The 22531-nt window shown below is 44.1% G+C and overlaps 1 protein-coding gene across 1 annotated transcript in view; it reads right to left on the bottom strand.

Annotated features, from left to right (window-relative positions):
* The window catches only part of LOC147890342 (defensin-like protein), a 123354-nt gene that overhangs the window by 10593 nt on the left and 90230 nt on the right, over positions 1-22531 (bottom strand). The window contains exon 4 of the mRNA XM_087390963.1: positions 20802-20840. Coding sequence (XP_087247089.1) covers positions 20802-20840 — 39 coding nt within the window. The remainder of the gene's footprint in view (positions 1-20801; positions 20841-22531) is intronic.

Raw genomic sequence — 22531 nt, 5'->3', positions numbered from 1 at the left:
CACGCTTGAGATTCTGTACCAGCCCGTTCGTAGAATTTAATGCCCGTCTGTACGTCGCCGTATCAGCAGCATTAGCTGGCATTCAATTGCTCCTCCCGTACACAATCCCATGCATCAGCCCGTACAAAGCTCCTTTGCAGTCCGTACAAAGTTTGTATGGCTCTTTCCAGCCCTCAACCCACGCACGTCACCCGATGCAAGGCTACCCTTGTTCTTAGAGCTCATGAAGCTCCCTTCTCTTCCAAGGTCCTTCCGCTTCTTCTGTGGCGATGCCTCTACCGTCACCAAGCTCTCTTCTGCTCACCGCCTAGTAGCCTCACCTCCAATATGAGCCTCTCCTCGCCTTTTTCAGACCCCCCGCTGTCTCCAGAGCTTCCTTTTTGCGCGATCATCCTCGAGGTGCCCACGATCTCCTTTTGCAAGTTGTCACCTTCATCTACGTCCAGCTCGTCGACTAGAAGCATCCCTTCATCCGTCACGTAGCCACCTTTGCATGAGCTGTGGATGCCTTCCCAATCAGTCCAGCCACCTCAGCCTAATTTGCCACCTCCTCAGTGACATTTTACCACTCTCCCATTTAAAAAATGCAAATATCCCCCCAAGGCACATTAAATGCACATTTTGGACCTTTAGTCACACAATTCCCACACACATTAGCATGCACATTAAAGCTTGCATGCACCCCTGTACACACACGTGAAAAGCCCCTTGACGTGGGCACCAAAACATGTCAAATTCCTGTAGCATGCAAGTGCACATTGACTCAGAAAAATAAAATAAAGAAAGGCTTCATGACTTGATTTACATGACCCCAAAAACATTTCACTTGACCACACACTAGACACCCTTGCTCTGGAAGTCTGGTACAACCACATTGCATTTCATCATTTCCCATGAAGTCCCTGCAAAACATACTTTATTATCTCAAAAAAATATACATCAGTCCACAGCCGCCCACACTCATGATCCTATGAAAGTATTTCTTTAGTCTGAAGCCATTAACTCTATTATGATGCTGCTGACCATCCAAATCCTGAAGTTGATATGATCCATTTTTGAATTTCTTCGTCACACGAAAAGGTCCATCCCATTTGGTCACAAATTTCTTCTTGAAGGTAGAATCCAGACTACTGTTGTATCTCAAAACTAGATCACCCTCGTTGATTTTCTTATCCCTGAATTTCCTGTTTGCTCTCTTCTGATTCTCCTCTTGAACTAAAGCATAATGTTCCACCACCTTTTGTCTATCTAGTTGTATTTCTTGCAAATCCAATAACCGGTTCTGGAAAGTAGAATTTGAATCCTCATTTATCTTCATTAACATCTGCAATGCAAGAATTTCTACTTCCAAGGGCAACAGAGCTTCTTTCCCATAAACAAGATAAAATGGTGAAAACTGGGTGTAAGCCCATAAAGCCCAGTGCAAAGCAAGATCCCACTCCTTCTCATAGGTTCTCATGATCTTTCCCATGATATTAGTACACAAACCATTAAATTTTTCATTCATCCCATTACATTGAGGGTAATAGGGACTTGCATATATGTGTTTAATCTTCAGTTTTCCACATAATAAATCCATCAGTTCACTCCTGACACCTGGACCTCTATCAGAAAGCAACTCTAGTGGTACACCACATCTACAGCTGATATCCTCATACACAAACTTACATACAGATTTTGCATTGACAGCCCGTACTGCTCGTGCTTCAGCCCATCTCATCAAATAATCCACAGCTGTCAGCATATAACAATTTCCCCTGGCTGTCATGGGTAGAGGACCGATGGCATCTATTCCCCATTTCTCGAAAATATTATAAGCAAGCATGATATTTCTGAGTTCTGGATGTAAGATCCTCTTGCTCATTTGCTGACACTGTAGACATGACTTGCACCAATGTCTTATGTCTCTCTGGAGGGATGGTCACACATATCCTTCTGTAAGTATTTTCCTTAGCATGATTTTGAAAGAAAAATGTCCTCCACATACTCCCTCATGATTAGCTTGTAGAATATGAAAAACTTCCTCATGCCAGGGAATTCTTCTGACCACGAGATCAGCCCCTTTCATGTAAAGAACATCATTTATTAGACAATAAGAAGTACAGCTTTTAATAAATCTGTTTTTCTTTGTTTTGGAACTTCTTCAGGCACTTTACCAGTCAACAGGAAGCTTTCCTCACAAGCTAATGTCTCCCTTCCTTTGTATAAGGGTTCCTGTTCTCCTACTGCATCAACATAGGCTGCTGTAATTTCCTGCGCAGCATCATGTGCATTTACATTCTTACCTCTTTCAATATGCTGGAGTGTCCAGGCATCCAATTGATTTAACAGTTTTTTCACTGCATTTATCCATCTCTTCAGATGAACATGCTTAACCTTCCAGACATCTAAAATTTGCTTCACAACCAACATAGCATCTCCCTTAATCATGACTCTCTTAATACTGTTATGGATAAAATTGTCTAAGGAAAAAGGCATTAATATGTATGTGTGTTTGTATATGTGGCAATAGTATAATAAAATATGGTGTGCATAGGGCCTAAGGTTGAGGTGGCAGGGCATGACCATGTGCCACCCTTCCATGTAAGAGGACCTATAAGGTGTGTTGTACATAATCCATAATAGTAATATTATAAAATGCAAGGTGGCATGGCTCCTCCATGTGCCACCCCTCCACCTAGGCTGCATTTAGTGAGATATGGCTCAAAGTCCATGGGAGAAGCAATATATAATAGGTGGAGATGGATATTATATTGAGTTATACTCTCCATATGAGATAGGCTCATGTGGGGGAGGTATAGAAGGACAAAGAGAGTTAGTTAAATAATGGGGAAAGTAGGATGAGGTGGCAAGATTCCTTGTGCCAACCCTCCACTTGTCCTCCTAGAGGTTTGAACATATTATAAAATTGGAAAGAGACCAAGGGAGTATCATAGACTTGAGATATGGGGCTTGATTTATGTGGAAAATTGAGGCAAAGGGTTGTCGCACACAATTGAGAGTGCGTACCCGCCTAGCCCACATGGGAGACTTTTCCACACACACCATACATGTGGGAGGATACATTAATGTGGAGAGACCTTCTTTTGGCTATAAAAGGAAGGGGCAATTCCTTGATGGGACACGCTCATTCTTGTAAAGCCACCTAGCTAGTATTTTGATATTTCCCTCTCATCCCTTCTTTCCAACAAAGTATGGTTCACTTCCCTTGATGTCTACATCTCAACATTCCTCCTCCTATCATGTACATGCTTCTCTTCCCCCTCTCCCTTTCTCCTTGTGTCATAGTCTCCCTTTTCCTTCCCTCTTCTTCTAATTCCTTTTTCACCCCTATGACATCCCTTCGCCCTCGTGATCTCCTTTTCTCTATGGCCTTTGAGCGTCGCCATACTTAGTCTCTAGCCTCTGCTCTCGAAAACTTTTTCCAGCTAAAAGTTTTGGTGTGGCTGCTGGGATGCGAATCTCCACGGCTAGTGGCGAATCTTCTACTCACAGTTTTCTGCGTTCACCCGCGCGACAGTTCAGTTTTCTGCGTTCACCCGCGCGACAGTTTTGTGTACTGCTGCGATTTCTGGTTGCGGACAGTTTCTGTGCGACAGCTCGCTGGACTGCTGCGACCTCTGGTTGCGGACTGCAAACTGCGCGACAGTTCTCTGGTTGCGGACTGTTTTCTGCGCGACAGTTCTCTGGATTGCTGCTCTGATCGCAGACTGTTTTCTGAGCCCCTGCAAAAGAGTAACAGCAGATCCCGCGCCCCCCCTATCTCTTCTCTTCTTCTTCTCTTTCTCTTTCTCTTCTCCTTCTCCTCTCCTCTCCTCTCTTTTTATTAAAGAGTAGGATTGGAACCCAAGACCTCCCCCTTCACAAAAGAAAGTCTTATTATTGGGCCAACAAGTTGGAAGTGGTAAAAATGTAATGATTTTTGTTCATATATTGAAATCGCGGGAGCTGTAACTCTCTAACCGTAAGGAGTTTGCTCTTGCTGTAAAAAGCAAAAATATTTCATTTTATGTGCTCTATCCACATCTCTTGCTAGATCGCCAATTCAGAACTTCTCCAAGCTCACTTCACGGACGCACGCCTCACGAGAAGGGGGGGACATTTATGTTACTTCTCGACGCATTTAAGGAATTGGTGCCTGTTCCTCCGCACCTTACGGCTACCAATGCACGAGATGTCTTCCTTGATCTTCATGTTGACCTTCAACGGCTGATTGTCCAGTGCATTATTGATGGTGATGACGGGTGGAATGACACACCGTGGATGATTCATGGTGACGAACTACTGATACGCTGGGAGGATTTTGACTTTACTTCTACTCATTGTGCGGTGATCGAACTACTTGCTGCTTCAGAGGTAATCAAAACGGTTTCCTTCTTCGAAGGGTGGGATGCTCCCCAAGCTTGGGGGGAAATTTGGCGCATCTGCTTGTTGATCCCTGTGGAAAAGCTCGTCCTGAATGGTTTATTCACAATCTCATTACAAAGGTTTCTAGGCCTTGGCTATGGTTGGTAATGTTTCGACCAAGGAATCCATTTGTACCTAATCAGCCTTTTGTGCCTCATTTCGAGCTTCAAATTGTAATTCTTTTTGGGCTTAAGATAAACTATCAACAAAGAATTGCAAGTTTATTTGGTGCTGAACATTTGGCTCAAGTGTTGAATTCTCCCCACCCTCTCCTCCTACCTATCTTGGACTACCGAGAAACTTGGGATGTCCGAATTCTCGTCTTGGTGTGATGACATCTTGGATTCTTCAATTTGATGGAGCTTACAAACCTTCGACCAAGGCGGCTGGCGTGGATGTGAAGCTCACTTCACCGGGTGGTGAAGAGTTTTGTTACAGCAAGTCTTCGCCCGCAAGTACTTGCAATCAAGCTGAGTACTCGGCGCTCATTTTTGGGCTACAAAAGGCACAAGAACATCATGCCAAGCAATTGGAGGTGCAAGGAGATTCTCAACTAGTGTGTGAACAAGTTAGTGGAAGGTGGAAGGTGCGGAGCAAAGGCTTGGTTCCACGACATCAACAAGCTTTGGAACTTTGCAACCAATTTGAAGAGGTAAAAATTCAGCATATCCCTCGAGCTCGAAATCTTGTTGCTGATTTCTTGGCACGTGAAGCTTGTATTTCAATCACGCATGACGCGAGTGGAAGCGCCACCCCAACAAAGCCGCAAGCCACGAAGGAGGGTGATCATTTGTAAGGAATGCAAAGGTTGTGGTCATCATGAAACTAAGTGTTGGGCATACTTGATACGAGTTCACCGACTTCGGCAGACCATCAGGAGGGTTCTCAAGGACATTGCTCAAAAGAAGGATGCCAGACCGCACACCCCTTGAAGAAATAGAATGGCGACTACAAGAACTGGAAGAAGCTGAAGGTGATGTGCAAGCTCTCCAACTGTTGACATTTGTCATGGCATTCTTGTTTGCCTTGATGAACAACCTCATGCGACGCCGCACCTCTAACCCTCGCGTGTAATGATCAATGTGATATCATGAGGGTTGGTCCTTTTAAGATTTTCTATGTGCTATTCTATGCTGAAGATTCTTGTCGTGTAATATTTCACACTACTCCAGTCACACCCTACCCTGCCTATGTGTGCTTTTTGGATGTATCTTCACCCGATTTTCAGTTCAAGCTTCCTCTTACTATTGTTCGTCCATAGATAAGCCCCTCTTTTCCATCTTCCCAGCATGGCTGACATTCCCGTGTTTTGGGGACGGGTAGAAGAAAATCCCAATGAGTATCTTGTGGCTTTCAAGCGCCGTTGTGTTTCTCTCAACTTTCTTACTGAAGACAGATGGCTATTGGTTCTTCCCACATTTCTAGAAGGTTTGGCTCAAGTGTGGTATGAGAAGCAAGCCGAAGATAATCGCCAAAGCTGGCCAAGGTTGACAGCAGCAATGATTGACTATTTCGGCAAAGAAGAAGAGCCGGAGAATGTGTACCTGCAGGTGGCAAATTTGAAGCAGTCAGAAGGTGAGACGGCGCGTCGATATGTGGATCGAGCGGCCGTGCTCCTGGACCGTTTGATTGCCACACAGGAGGACAATGCCGGGTTTCGAGCTGGAATGACTCAGCATGTGCTGGGCTACCTTGTAGCAGGAGCGAGTGATGAATTCCGCCTCAAGCTTAAATGGGAGAATCCAGAAACTATGGTGCTAGCACATGAGATTGCTCAAAAGTTTGACAAAGTTCAGTCTGACCCCGCTTCAAAGAAGACGATTGTCCCTCCGCATCCCCCTCCATTCCTGCAACAACAACCTGGGGGGTCTAACTCAGGGGCATACCCCCACCCCTCATCAGGGATGTATCCACCGCCTCCACCTCAAATGTATGGTCCTCCCTTAGATGCTTACCCTCAACAAGGTGGATATCCTCATCCTCCGCCTCGAAGATTTCCCCAGCCTCGCCCACGAGCTCCCCTCCTCTCTACTCCCGTGGCCCCTCCAACTAAAGAGGCCCCCCCAGCAACAGAACCTGGAGTCAATGACCTAGCCAAGGCCCTGAATGATCTTCGGCTTGAGATGGTGGGCATCAGAAATCAAGCCAACCGCCCTCCAAGAGATCGTGCTAATGTTGTATGCTACGAATGCCACCAGAAGGGTCATTATCGCACAGAATGCCCCAATATTCCAAGGGTGAATCTTCTAAGTGAGTCGGGCACTGAGGATTCTGATGTGGAGATCCTTGATCTCGGGAAAAGAACTCGTGCTTCCTCGGACCCCTCTCCAAACCGTGGACCGGGCCGCCCCAGGAAGAAGGTGTCTTTCTCAGAGCCCTCAGATGCTGAGATGGCAGACCTACCAACAGAGAAGACTAAAAGATCTCGCAGGAGTAAGTGGTCACCTTCGGATTTTCCCATCGGCTCAGGGCAAGAGGACTATTCGGTCGTTCAGGACCTTGCTCATCGGTCTTTGAGCATCACACTCCCTCAACTAATAGCATTAAGCCCTAAGGTGAGACGTGAGCTGCAGCAAAGTCTCTCAACAAGGAAGAGCAAGAAGAAGGGAAAGGTACGAGAGGTATCTTCTATCTCTGAAGAAATTGATCGGCACCCACACACAGTAGATGTCATCATAGATAATTGCCGTGTCAAAAATGTGTGTGTTGATGGGGGAGCTGCATGTAATATCATGGTGCCCCGAACCATGAAGAAATTGAATTTGAAATGCACAAGGCGTTCCTCCACTCGAATCAAGGTAGCAGATGGTCGACGACTCGCCACCATGGGAGTCATTGAAGATTTGCCCATCACTGTCAATGGGTTGACCACCACTGTCAATTTCTATGTAGTGGACATTGAAGATACAGGCAGAAGTTACCCAGCCATACTCGGGAGACCATGGTTGAGAAAGAGTGATGCAGTCAGCTATTGGAAGACAGGACACATGTCTTTTGGTGCTTCCAAGGAGAAAATCCCAGTGCAACCTGGTGCCATGGAACCGGAAGAAGAAGAGGAGCATGACAGTGATACCCTCTCATCCTCAGTGTCCGAGTCCATGGAAGAATCAGACGGGGGGGAGGAATTCTTAGAGGAGGAAGTTTACATGATGGGGGTGTCTCCGACCCTGCCACCTGCCGAAAAGATAACAGCTAGTCCTCAACAGCTCGAATCAATGCTTTCTCCAGACCTCACTCCAGGTGAGAAAGATGAGTTTCTTGAAATGTTCAAAGATTTCCCTGACCTCTTTGCAACTAGCTACCACCACCTTCGCCATGTGACTGCCATAGAGCACAAGATAGAGCTGAAGCCTGATGCAAAGCCTGTGGCTCAGAAGTATCGGAGATTAGGGCCCTTGCAGACCGACGCTTTGCGCTCCGAATTGCAGAAGCTAGTAGAGGCTGAGTTTATTGTTCCGGTTCACAATACTGAATGGGTTTCACCAGTGGTAGTCATTCCAAAGAAAAACAACAAGTGGCGGGTCTGCATCGACTATAAGAAGCTCAATGCTGCCACCAAGAGGGATCATCATCCTCTACCCTTTCAAGACCTCATTCTTGAGAAGGTGAGTGGTCATGAGATGTATACTTTCTGTGATGGTTACTCTGGGTTTTATCAAATCAGAATTGCCGAGGAAGATGTGCTTAAAACCACATTTGCCACACCCTGGGGGACATTTGCATTCAAAGTAATGCCATTTGGCCTCACCAATGCTCCTGCCACCTTTCAAAGATTTATGCAGATGGTGTTTGCTCCTTATTTGGGGGATTTCTTGGAGGTGTTTTTAGATGATTTCTGTATATTCTCATCACGTAAGAAGCACATCATGAAGGTTAGATTGGCCTTCCAAAGGGTCAATGATGCAAATGGCAGTCTCAACCCTGAGAAATGCACCATTGGAGCCACTCAAGGGAGGTTATTGGGACATGTTGTCTCATCCGAGGGCATCAAGCCTGACCCTGAGAAGGTAGAAGCCATCCTCAAACTCTCCCCACCTACAACCAAACGTCAGGTACGCTCATTTGTCAATCTAGCAGGATATTATCGCCGCTTCATTGATCAGTATGCTGCTTTGACACGGCCCATGACTATGCTATTAAAAGATGGAGTTGATTTTTCTTGGGATGAGGATTGTGATCATGGTTTTGCACAAATCAAGAATGCTCTGGCTTCAGAACCCATTCTACGCAATCCAGACTGGTCAAAGACCTTCTATATCAATCCTGGGTTTGGTGAGCACACTCTGGCAGGTATTCTTCTTCAGCAAGGGGAGGATCGCTTCATGTATCCCGTTCGATTTGCTTCTCGACAATTGCTCGACACTGAGCGACGCTATTCAGAGGCCGACAAGCATGCCTTGTCTTTGGTGTTTTGCATTGAGAAATTTAAGCATTATGTTGTTGGAAAGTCCTTCTTTATACTCACTAGCACTGGTCTTGCAAAGCAGGTTCTTCAATCACCAAATCCCATGGGACGGTTGGCCAAATGGTTGGCAGTTCTACAAGAATATGATTTTTCTTTCAAAATTGTAAAAGGGGGTTGTTCCAACTTGAAGAATGCTTTGATTGATTTAGAGGAGTGCCTTGATGTAACCCTTGTAGCAGCCATAGAAGTTGGGGATCCTTGGTATGGTGGTATCTACAAGTTTTTGACCGCCTTCTCCTTTCCTTCAGAAAGTACTAGCTATGAGAGAAAGAAGATCCGCAGAGATAGTAGGCGCTATACCCTCCTTGATGGGGTGTTGTATCGTCAAGGCATGGATGGGGTACTCAGACGGGCCATTGATGCAGATGAAGTGCCTAAGGTATTGAAGCATTATCATGATGGATTTTGTGGAGGCCACTATGCCAGTGACTATACAGCTAAGAAGATTTTGCATGCTGGATACTATTGGCCGACCTTGTTCAAGGATGTCACTTTGTATTGCAAAACCTGTGAACCATGTCAATTCTTCGGTAGGAAGGATTTGCGTCCCGGGCAACATCACCCATTGATGTCCATCCATCCGTTTCAGAAGTGGGGAATAGATTTTGTCGGACCCTTGCCCATGACTGCCCGCAAAAAGAAGTATCTTTTGGTAGCCACTCAGTATGTCACTAAGTGGGCTGAAGCTATCGCTCTCTCTGCTGCAAATGGCAAGGCAGTTTCAAATTTCATCTTTGAACGTATCTGCACAAGGTTTGGGACACCCATGGAGATAGTCTCTGACCATGGGAGTCCATTCTTAAATGAAGCAGTGGAGTTACTCATGGATCGCCTGGGCATTGATCATCACACTTCTAGCATCTATTATCCACCATCCATGGGTCAAACAGAGCGGACCAATGGCCTCCTCTGTAAAACCATAGGAAAAATGGCCACAGGGAATAGGAGCCAATGGGATCAGAAGGTCACTGAAGCAGTGTGGGCTTACAACATCACTCATAAAACATCTACAGGTCACACCCCTTTTGAATTGGTGTATGGTACTGAGGCAATTTTACCACTAGAGATAGAGATTCCGGCCTTGAGGTTGGCACAGGAACAGAGGATGACAGAAGATGAACATGTTGAGGCCAGATTGATACAACTTGAGAAGTTAGATGAGACCCGACGCCTTGCACTACACCAAACAGAGATCCAAAAGAATCGACAAAAGGCCCGTTTGGATGCTAAGATTCGCAAGGGATGGGTAAGACACTTTGCTGAGACCCGACGCCTTGCACTACACCAAACAGAGATCCAAAAGAATCGACAAAAGGCCCGTTTGGATGCTAAGATTCGCAAGGGATGGGAAAGACACTTTGCTGAGGGGGATGTTGTGCTATGCTTTGACAACAGATTGGACCACCAAATGGATAAGAAGTTTCTGCCACTGTGGGCTGGTCCATACAAAGTCATCAAAGAACGTAGCAATGGGTCTGTACAAGTTCAGGAGCTGCATGAACCATATGGCAAGAAGGTGATCAACAAGCGTTACCTCAAGCCTTTCTTTGTGCGTGATGGTCCCAGGCATGGAAATGCGGTGCATTCCCTGCCTGGGGGGGGGAACTGTTATGGATAAAATTGTCTAAGGAAAAAGGCATTAATATGTATGTGTGTTTGTATATGTGGCAATAGTATAATAAAATATGGTGTGCATAGGGCCCAAGGTTGAGGTGGCAGGGCATGACCATGTGCCACCCTTCCATGTAAGAGGACCTATAAGGTGTGTTGTACATAATCCATAATAGTAATATTATAAAATGCAAGGTGGCATGGCTCCTCCATGTGCCACCCCTCCACCTAGGCTGCATTTAGTGAGATATGGCTCAAAGTCCATGGGAGAAGCAATATATAATAGGTGGAGATGGATATTATATTGAGTTATACTCTCCATATGAGATAGGCTCATGTGGGGGAGGTATAGAAGGACAAAGAGAGTTAGTTAAATAATGGGGAAAGTAGGATGAGGTGGCAAGATTCCTTGTGCCAACCCTCCACTTGTCCTCCTAGAGGTTTGAACATATTATAAAATTGGAAAGAGACCAAGGGAGTATCATAGACTTGAGATATGGGGCTTGATTTATGTGGAAAATTGAGGCAAAGGGTTGTCGCACACAATTGAGAGTGCGTACCCACCTAGCCCACATGGGAGACTTTTCCACACACACCATACATGTGGGAGGATACATTAATGTGGAGAGACCCCTTCTTTTGGCTATAAAAGGAAAGGGCAATTCCTTAATGGGACACGCTCATTCTTGTAAAGCCACCTAGCTAGTATTTTGATATTTCCCTCTCATCCCTTCTTTCCAACAAAGTATGGTTCACTTCCCTTGATGTCTACATCTCAACATTCCTCCTCCTATCATGTACATGCTTCTCTTCCCCCTCTCCCTTTCTCCTTGTGTCCTAGTCTCCCTTTTCCTTCCCTCTTCTTCTAATTCCTTTTTCACCCCTATGACATCCCTTCGCTCTCGTGATCTCCTTTTCTCTATGGCCTTTGAGCGTCGCCATACTTAGTCTCTAGCCTCTGCTCTCGAAAACTTTTTCCAGCTAAAAATACCCAGACTAATGCATACTTTCAAACCTTCGAAGAGGGCTGCATATTCAGCTTCATTATTACTGTTGGCTTCAAGCTGAATTCCCATTTTCCGAATCTCATTTCCTCCAAGATCATAAATGACAATTCCTCCTGTACTTTTATTTAAACTTTTTTTGTAAGATCCATCAAAGTGTAAAATAAATGCATCCTCTAGTACTTTTTCTTCATTCATGTCGGTGTTCTTCTCCACATCTTCAACTAAAATAGGTCCTTCCTTATAGGTTAGGAGATCAGCCAAGGAAGCTCTGGTAGAGTTCTCAACCAAGAAGGTAAAAGAGTACTCCTGTAAGTCTACTATCCATTTAATCATGCTCCTCGAGATGTTTGTACTATTCAACATATGAGGCAACGGTGAACATGAGGTGAGAACCACAAAAGGCCTGGACAATAGATAAGACCGAAATCTCCTACAGGCATACAAGAGGCTAGCCAGGACCAATTCAGCCGCTCAATACTTTCTTTCTACTTCACTCTTCACCCTACTGGCATAGTAGATTGGCCTCATATATCTGGAACCCTCTCCCTATTGCAAAAGAATAGCACCAATAGCATCTGGTCCCACAGACGGATTCACATAAAAACTCCTGGAATATGAGTCAAGGATTCCTTAACTGCCTCAAACACCTCTTCACTCTCTGTCGTCCATTTCAGAGATTCAGATTTTACCACCTGCTGAAGGGGATGCAAAATCTGAGATAACATATGAATAAATCTCGACAGATACTTCACCTTCTGGAGAAAGGTATGCAACTGCCTGGTATTCTCAGGAGAGGACAGCATAACTAAAGCTTTTACTTTTTTTTAAAGAGAAAGTGATATATTCCATTCAAAACGAATCATACAACAGGTGGGAGAGAAAGTACTCTATCCCTAGCCTCAACAATGTGGTAAAAAAGCCATGGTGGTGGTCTAAAATTAAAGCTTTTACTTTACCTGGATCCAGCTCAATCCCATTCTCAGATACAATATGCCCCAATATTTTAATGCTGGTCCGAGCTAACTGAGTTTTCTTCGGATTTAATTGACCACCATTATTATCAATCTCATAGAATACCTGATCCAGCTTTCCACAGTGCGCCCTTCTTCCACTGTACACATAGATGTCATCAATAAACACTTTACAAAATTTATCCAGGAAGGGTGATAAAATCAGATCTGAATTCTCCTAATAGTGCGAGGGGCCGTTGGTAACTCCAAAAGGCATTTTCCTGTAACAAAAACAGCCCCAGGGGGAATGAAGGTAGTCTTGATTTGATCTTCTTGGGCTATGGCTATCTGGAAGTACCCTGAATATCCGTCACACAAGCTGTACATTTCATGACCCGCCACTTTATCAAGAATATCATCCAGAAAAGGCAGAGGATAGTGGTTTCTCTTTGTCACTGCATTCAGAGGTTTGTAATCAACACAGACTCTCCATTTGTCTACACCTTTTGGCACTATGACCACAGGGCTTATCCAATCAGAGTGAACTACATGATAAATTATTCCTGCCTTAAGAAGCTTATCCACCTCTTCCTTCAGCACATCTCTCTGTTCCGGGCTTAATCTCCTTATTTTCTGAAAAACAGGTTTGGCACCTTCCTTCAGCTCAATCCTCAGAGGCTTCCCTTTAAATCCCCTGATCTCCTCATAAGAAGTGATAAACAAATTGGGGTATTTCTGCAACATCTTCAAATGTTCTTCTTTCTCCTCAACATTGAGATCAGGATTCAATGATTGCTCGATCAACAACTGGGTTGATTCTTGAGAACATTTAGGCTGCATTAAATCCTCGATAACCTCAAACCTATCCACTTCTTCCTCACTGAACCTTGTTGCTCCCACAAAATCCACCTGTGATTCCTCATCTGCCAAATCCACCAATGCTATTGTTCCTTCATCACTTTCTGAAGTCACCAAACTCGCATCCTCACTGTTGGTGTCACTTCTCTCTTCCTCTTCACTTGCTGAATCTGAAACTTCAGCCCTGCTTACCATATCAAAATTCAATTTCTTCCCATTCGTATGTACTGAAAAGATTCCTTTCTGCCAATTCTGAATTGCACCTACCTTCCTCAACCACGGCCTTCCAAGAATCAAAGGATAGGCTCCCAACCCTGCAGGCATTACATGGCAATCCACTCGACATGAAACACTGAATGCCTCAACTTCCAGACCAGGTACTATCCCTAAAGTCTTCACCTTGGAGTGGTTTGCCATTCGGATGTGATAACTAGAGGAGCTGGATATCTTCAATCATAATCTTTCCACACAAGCCTGGGTAATCACACAAATATGTGCACCTCCATCTATATAGGCCTCTCCAAAACCCTTTCCTTTATGCCAGGCTTCTACAGCAGGTAAAACATCCGGCAACTCTGAGACAGACATCAACTTAATTGTACCTTTATGAGAGTTCTTCTTTGCTGGATTTACAGCCCGCCTCCATTCTTTTTTAAGCTTTGGGCATAGACCAATCATTTGAGCAAATGTAATGTCCGGTTTCCTCGCTTAAAGATCTTCCACCAAATCATAATCTCCCTGCTCCTTCCCCATGGAATAATCTGCAGTTCTGTACTTCCTTCTGGGCTTCCTGCTCTTCTTCTTTTGGTAGGTCATCATCTCCTCAGACTTCTTTCCCTTCTTTGCACTTGGACCAACCTCCTCTTATCTATCTCTCTTCCCTAATGGCATGACATCTTTAACTTCCTACAACTCCAACAAGCCAAATGTAACTGCCTTACCTTTCCCTTTCTCTTCTGCAGTGGCTTTACAAATTCCAGAGGTACTAGGCAGACCTTCATCTTTTACTTCTACACTATGATCATTCATCCTATTATTTAACCCTGTTGGCAATGGATAAACATCACCTCCAGCACGAGGAGGCTTATCACAGTGTGTGCTGTAATGTCCCCACTCTCCACAATTAAAGCACTGGACACAAGGTGCAAATGACCCTTGACCTCGTCCTGCCTGCCACGGGCCTGAATTATTTGAAGAAGGCATGCTGCCTCTACCATAACCACCCGATGATCTACCTCTTCCCCTACCATTCATCAAGTTCAAACTCAAACTCTTCATAAGCTCCGACATTTCATGAATTTCTTCTTTCATATTCTCCTCCTTCTTGACTTCAGGCTTCCATATTTCTGGCTTCACATGAGAGATAATTTCAGGCACATGCTGAACCATTGGCATCTCTTGCATCATTTGTGACAATCTTATCTGCTTCCTCTCCTTCTCTTTTGCTACCCTGAGAGCATCCTCATAAGTGACCAGCTCTTTATACTCAATCTTTATCCTTATCCTAATCTCCGACTTTAGACCAGCAACAAACCTATCCTTTTTTATAACTCTGGGAGGAACTTCAGGTAATAAGGCCACCTGCCATTTATTCCACAACATAGTGAACTTACCGACATACTTATCCACTAACTGAGTCGGCTGTTGTTGCAATAAACATAGCTCTCTCCAAATGCCATCAGGATCTCTAACACACATAAACCTGTCCAGGAAAGCTGTCCTCACCTCTGGATAAGTCAGGTTTCTGTGAGCACCCTGATCATCACGCATCCTTGCAGAGAAAGTCTGCAGCCAAGTTCTCGCTTCTCCCAACAGACAAAAGGATAGAATCTGAAGAAGGACTTCTGGAGCATTCCTGTCTTTAATAAGAGCTGTGAACTCCAAGCACTCTAAAAATCTCTCTAGGTCTTCATTGGGCAACCCGTGAAATCGAGGAAATTCATGAGCCATCTCTCCTCTTAACTGACTTCTCTCAAACACACTTCCAACCAGAAATACCACCCAACCTCTTCTGGGAAGAAAGCAAAAAATAATCACTCTACTGAAGAAAGCTTACCCTGCATCTGACTGGCATTCTTCTTCCTAAGAGCAATCACTTTCAAAGCCTTTTGAATCTTAGCACGGAGACGTATCACCCGAAGTTCAACATCAAGGCATCTCTCTCTCCTGTGTCCACACTCCCCACATAACTCACAATGAATCACTCTCATGCGAGGCTTTGTCTTCATAGTTTCAATCCCTAACCACACAGAAATTCAAGCAACATTCCCCAACCAATTCTTCTGGGCCGTTTTGTCTTGAGTACCCAATCTCAATTCAAAACTCCTCCTATCCCCAGCAAGATCGCCAAAAAGATGATAGGAAAAAATGGAAAGACAACCAGGAATTATGTACTTCACCACGTCGATAGGTGAGACTTCATAGGGATCAACTGCAATGTGGGCTCGTAGATGATAAGCTTATGAACCAGGTTCCAGAGCAGATATCCAGAGCACACAAATAACAAGTCAATCTCCCACACAATTTGACTAGAACACACACAGACTCTTTGAAAGAGGGGAAAGACTACACAGCCCGAAACAGACTGAACTTAGAACTGAACTTCCCCCATAAAAATTCAGAAAACAGTCAGCCTCAGAATACTATGAACCCACAGCCCACTGCTCAATGGCCAGCAAGACCCCCAAGCATAACCTCTGTGTGCATTCTTTTGTAATCATTGCTTTGCTCACTCCCAGGTAATTAGCATGCACATTAAAGCTTGCATGCACCCCAGTACACACACGTGAAAAGCCCCTTGACGTGGGCACCAAAACATGTCAAATTCCCGTAGCATGCAAGTGCACATTGACACAGAAAAATAAAATAAAGAAAGCCTTCATGACTTGATTTACATGACCCCAAAAACATTTCACTTGACCACACACTAGACACCCTTGCTCTGGAAGTCTGGTACAACCACATTGCATTTCATCATTTCCCATGAAGTCCCTGCAAAACATACTTTATTATCTCAAAAAAATATACATCAGTCCATCATGCTTGTGAAAGAAAAATCCACAAATGCCAAAAGCCCACACCTACCCTAGATGTGTAGAACTATGTGCCTACCCACAGCTATATACAATGCTAAAAAACTTGATACAGATTTTGCCCTATCACCGGCAAGAAAGGTTGAAGCATTTCTGAAATTTTGTGCCATAAAGGACGATAATGAGCTCCCAAACCATACTTGCTAGCAGCCGCAGAAAAAGATAAAAGAGTGCCATCATCCTGAAGTATATCTGCCATAGAAGCAATACCTTTGAAAGATATAAAATAAGAACGCATGGGTTCTTGTATAGCCAAAGGAGGGTGGAATACTTTGGACCAATAAATATTCTCAGCCCTCAAGGAATTTCCCAACAAAGAATCCCTGCCATTCCATTCCAAGTGGGATAAAATATGCTTCCAATCAAGAAGCAAACGAGCGACAAAAGGGTAGCCTCTGATCTTGCCTTGAATAGAGCCAAATAGAAAATCTCACTGTGTAGGCTGCTAATGCCCAAAAGTAGAAGTATCAATATGCAACAAAAGAGAGCGGATCATGAAAGCCGAAGGCTGATCCCCTTGCATAAACTGCAACATCATTTTCCCCCTGTGAGCAAGTATATGCACTTGAATATTGAGTATGTTCAAACCCCCGTGCATCTTTGGAGAACACAGACGATGCATAGAGAGTAATCTGAGACTTTTCTTGCCATTTTTTGAACGCCCGAAAATCTCCATGATAGCAGACATAAAGGAAACCAGATATGCCTTAATAAACATAATGAGGGGTAGATAGAATTGTATGTATGCATCAAATGGATTGCATTATTCGCAAACGAACATGTAATGGCCAAGTTGCAAGCTTCCAATATTCAAGTTTTTTCCTCAGCTTTATGACCACCTAGTTAGTTTGTTGAGAATGAGTGAGCCCCCAACCTAGAGGATAGCCAAGATGTCGAATCAATTGAGAAGGTGGAACAATTTCCCCAGTCCACAAAAGACTATGCCAGTCTTTAGCATGCAACGGCAATAGCTTGGATTTCTGAAAATTCACATGAAAACCAGCAGCTAAGCCATATATGGAAAGAGCCTGCATAATCAAGGAGAGATCGCTCTGAGTATTTTTGGGGATAAAGAAAGAATCATCAGCATATGCTTGAGTGATCATGCTACGGCTGCCAGGAATTTCCAATCCATGCAACATGCCAGTGTCCAAAAGGTAGTCCATATATTGAAGCATTAGATGAGTGGCTATGGCAAATAGTAAAGCATTGAGAGGACAGCCTTGCCGAACAAAACAACCAAGAGTCCAGGTTGTAGAAATATCCCTTGAAAGTATGCAAGAAACTTTACTATCTTGATATAGCCAATTGATAACTTGCTGCATTTTTGTGCCAAATCCCAAGGCCTGCATTGTTTGTGAAATAAAGTCCCACTGAATAGTATCAAAAGCTTTGGCAATATCAACTTGCAATAGCAAAACATCCTGCTGCATATATTTGGCATATTCTATTCCAACATAGGCATTAGTAATGTTGTCTGTGATATGCCTACGAGGAACAAAACCATATTGCGCAGGATGCAACCCATCATGCAAATAGCCTTTTATCCGATCAACAATCATTTTGGTAGTAAATTTTAAAATAACTGACATAAGCGTGATAGGTCTCCAATTAGCCAAAGATTCACACATTTGCTTTTTTGAAAGCAGTTTAACAAGACCTCTCTTCCATGTGTCCTGCATTTTTTGATTTTGCCAAGCAGAATTCACCATATGCAACAAAATATGCTTCAAAAGAGGCCAATATTCTTAAAAAAAAAACTCAACTGTAAGACCATCCCATCCTAGAGATTTCCATCTACCACAGGATTTGATTGGATCTAACAATTCCCTTTCAGTAAAAGGTTCCTCCAATTCCAAAGCCTGAGTAGTGGAGATAATAGGAGAAACATGCTGTAAAAGCAAATTTCTTGCAGACAAAATGTGCTGTGAAGGAGGATCTGCATAACCAAACTGCTGAGAGAAATGATGTACACAAATAGAAGCAAGCTGTGACCATGCTACGGCTGCCAGGAATTTCCAATCCATGCAACATGCCGGTGTCCAAAAGGTAGTCTCCCATTTGGCAAGTTTCCTGTGATCATTGATTTGGAGACAATGTTTAGCTTGGCATAGTGTTGTTTGCTCATGCAAGAACAAAGGACGAAAGTGACTGAGTTCGGTGAGGTCTTGGCAAGTCAATTTAGCCTGAGCAACAGTTTCCCTCATAATCTTCATGTAAGACTTGCCATAACCTCTAATTACAACTTGCATTTTGGAAACAAAAGAATCCCATGCATTATCAATATCAAAGTGGCTCTGAGAAGACAGAGATTGATAGGCATTAGTAACCATTGCCTTGAAAGTAACATGCTGCAAATAGCTATTATTCACAATCAGATGTCTCCTTTGAGGCAGTCTATCATCTGGCATATCATTAAAAGATAGCCTCAACCATAACGGTGCATGATCTGAATGCACAAAGGCATAGTCAACCCACATTTTGCATGTAAAATCATCAATTTGTTGTGGGGCTACACTATACCAGCGATCCAGACGTGCTTGGTAAGAAGAAAGGGCATTATGTTGAAAAGTATATCCAGGTGACAAAGGTTGCAATTCCTTCCAAAGATCAACCAAATCAAGATGAATCAGTAATTGAGACCATGCATGCCTTTCAGAGCTTAGCATATGAGTATTTCCTAATGTATTGTCACCTTGTTGCAGAGCATTATTGAAATCCCCACATATAAAGGCATGATATCTCCATATATATCGGTGCATGGCATCCCAAATTGCACTTCTATTCCGAGAAGATTGAGGTGCATATACAGAAGCAAATTCAAACACCTCCCCTTGAATGATGCATTGAAGAATAATCCATCTGCCTTGATTGTCATTTAAAGCAATAACTGGTTGAAGCTTAATCAGAATGACTACACCTGAGAAAGAGTGCTCCCCAGCATAAAAGATATCATAGCTGCAGTAATGACCGTCTTTCCTGCATAGACATGCTGATTGTGTTCTTGTAATGCCACTATATCAGGCTGAAATCGATTGATATACAGCCACATAGATTCCATTTCCTACTGTCGCACATCCCCTGAACATTTAAGGTAAGGCATTTGATATGAGCAAGCATATTTACATATATTTATAGGAAAAAACAGTTATGTACTGCAGCAACCTTCAGGATGTCAACCCTGCATTTCTACCTCAGGGTCAGGGCCTTTTCCCTGAGAAGAAACATCCACCTAAGGATTGGACAGCAATGCAGCAACCTCTTCTTCAGGGAAGAGGGTTCTGCTAGCTTGCACTGCAGCCCATGTGATTCCAATTCCTGAGTTGACCTCTGGAGAATTTGCACAGAAGATGCACCATTCCAAGTGCGAGGGGGTGGACGTCGTCAAACAAAAATAACTTTTCTTGGACTTTGCCATCCATCAATTGGAGTTATTGGTCCTTTTGCTGAAAGTTGAATAGCAGGAAGTGAAGGGGAAGAAGCATACCCATTTGAAACGATTGGGGCTTTGCCTTTATCCTGATTCACAAAAAGCTGTCTATTACCTTTATTTTTATTCCCAATAGAGGTAGGAGCATCCTTATTGGGCATTTGAGCAAGCAAAGTGGCAGGAGGCATTTTATGCTGACTCACTGGATACTACGAAGCCATGTGCCCAAATTTTTTACATTCAAAACAAGCCCCTGCCCCTGCAAATAATCTTCATTTCAATTTATAAAATGCACTTCCCATGTTGACATTGTTCACCGTGACTAAATATGACTCCGGTGTGGGATTATCAGTACCCCAGAGAATGCAAAATCGATTAGAGGCCGCGGTGGGCAAGCCACCTTGCCTAAAGTTGCTGCAATTTTAGGCAAGAGTGAAGCAAGACATTCATGAGGTGACCCCTCCTTCCAAACAAGACCCGTCAAGTTTTCCTGGGGACAATGTATTGCATTACAACCTACAAAACTGGGTAACATGATGCAACTTGGTGATGAGGGCACACCAGATCTGACCTGCTACCACCTTTGTCACGGGATGAGGATTATATAAACCATCAGCACTTACGATGCAGGCATGAGCCACCACACATCCCTTTCCAGGATGTCAGCTCCTCAAGAGGGTACCATACCACTTGCCTGAGCCCCAAAGGCAAGTCATCAAGAGATTTCATATGTTTGCAGTCCAGCTTTAGAGGAGACAAGTATGTTTCTTTGAAACACTGATTATTATGGGCACCTTGGTCATACTCCCAACAAACAACTGATAACATGAACCTTTGGAGTTGCTATAGAGAAATGCACATTAATATACATAGAAGAGCAGCAATAGAAGCATGTTTCCAAGAGCATAAAAATGAATCTTTTGAGGCGTCATTATTTTCATTTGCTTTTTATTACCACCATCCAATTTGTTACCTACGGACCTTGAAAGCACAGCCTCGTATACAAGCCTTTTCGCATTTCTGTTCCAGGGAAAGCAAATGAAGATACAGTCAATAACACAAAGGAAAAACTTGCGGATGCTAGAATACACACTCATTGAACTTACAATCAAAATCCAGAAAAATTGTCAGTTAATGTACAATGACAGCTGCCCTTTAATGCATCCGTTCTTGGGCAGATATAAAGTTTGTTTTTGCTCTTTTCTTTTCTTTACTTTCCCTTTTTTTTTTTTTGGGGTGGGGGGGGGGAGATGATTTCAGTCATAGGCGGTCCATTTAAATGTGCTCCATATTACGTGTTGTTGCATATCTGGAATACATTACATGTACAGTCCACTGAGGCTCTTTAAGGTTGGCACTCCACATTCATTGTCATTCTTCTTGCAAGGCTTTTTACTCATTAAGAGCTTGAGACTTCTTTCATGGTGAAACTGCACTTATGCCTAAGGTGGCATCATATTCCCTCGGGTCCAAGGATAAAACACAAACACTGCATTTATAGTCTCAAAACTTGCATTTTACCAAGAAGATTTCATTACCTCTGCCACACAAAGCTATGCTATCTGGAAAATATAGCAGCAGATTGCCCCAGTGCTGGACAGTGTGAGGCGCAAGCTTAAATACTAGAACTCGGACAAACTCTCTGCAACAGGCAGGGCCCTAGTGGCCAATCAGGTCCTCTTGGCTACTGGCTTGGTATGTTGCCTTGTGCTAGTGCTTTCATAGAGGCTGCATGGGTCAGCTCACACACCTAATGCACAATTTCTTATGGGCAGCTTCATATGGTACGAGGAACACTAGAGCCAACATGCTTGACAAATGGTGATCCGGCCCCCGGCATAGAGAAGACTTGGCATTGGTAACCCTAAGATGCAGAGCAGAGCCCTCTTGGCAAGTTAGTGGTACATGGTCTCACCCCAAGCTCTGAGCCCTGGAAGCTCTTACTTCAGCAAGGACTTCTCACGAACACCTCCCATACAGGAGGTCAAGTGGCAGCAGCCCCAAAAGCTCCCCTCACACGGAAGGGCTCGCCCCTAATGGGGAGCCTTCACATGGTTGGGCAGCGATTATCTGAAGGACTCATTTGGGCCAGCCCCACATGCCCGGAGGAGTTTGAGAGGCAACCACTCATATGGCATCTGGAGATACATGACAAAGAGGGACTCATGCTAGGTCAATGGACACACATCAGTTGGGCATATTGAGATAGTGGCCCAACTAGTCTTTTGGGGCTTGGAGCTGCCTTCCCATGAAAGGAAAAGTCACAAGGCAGGCAGTGGGCACTCTCTCATTTAAGGGGGCAGGCACCCGGATGGTAGAGATCAATGCGGTGATCCCCAAAGGCATGGTGGGAGGGATTGCGCAGTGCCTCGAGCCCCCATAACTAGTGAGGTGACACCACCACGATCCCTCCTAGAAATACGATGACCTGCACATAAGCACAAACCACTTATCATAGAATCACAAAGAAAGGTGCAGGCATGCTCACCACCCAACCGTGATGCTCACGAGTCCGGGACCTGTAGAGTCTGAGCATCCCCCGAGCCATAGGCTAGGCTGCTGGCACGATCAGCTGCATCCAACAAGTCCACAACCTGCTGGCGTCCCATACCACTAGAAAGCGCCCATAGGGCCTCAGGACTACGCTAGGAATCCGGGCTAAGCTAGAAGCAGGTGCGTGTCCCCAACATGATCAAGGATCCAAACCAGTA

The sequence above is a fragment of the Dipteris shenzhenensis genome, chromosome 19 (assembly GCF_047967505.1).
Source record: "Dipteris shenzhenensis isolate YYH24624 ecotype China chromosome 19, Dip_SZ_1.0, whole genome shotgun sequence".
Taxonomy (NCBI): domain Eukaryota; kingdom Viridiplantae; phylum Streptophyta; class Polypodiopsida; order Gleicheniales; family Dipteridaceae; genus Dipteris; species Dipteris shenzhenensis.
This window is presented reverse-complemented; position numbering and strand designations above follow the sequence as displayed.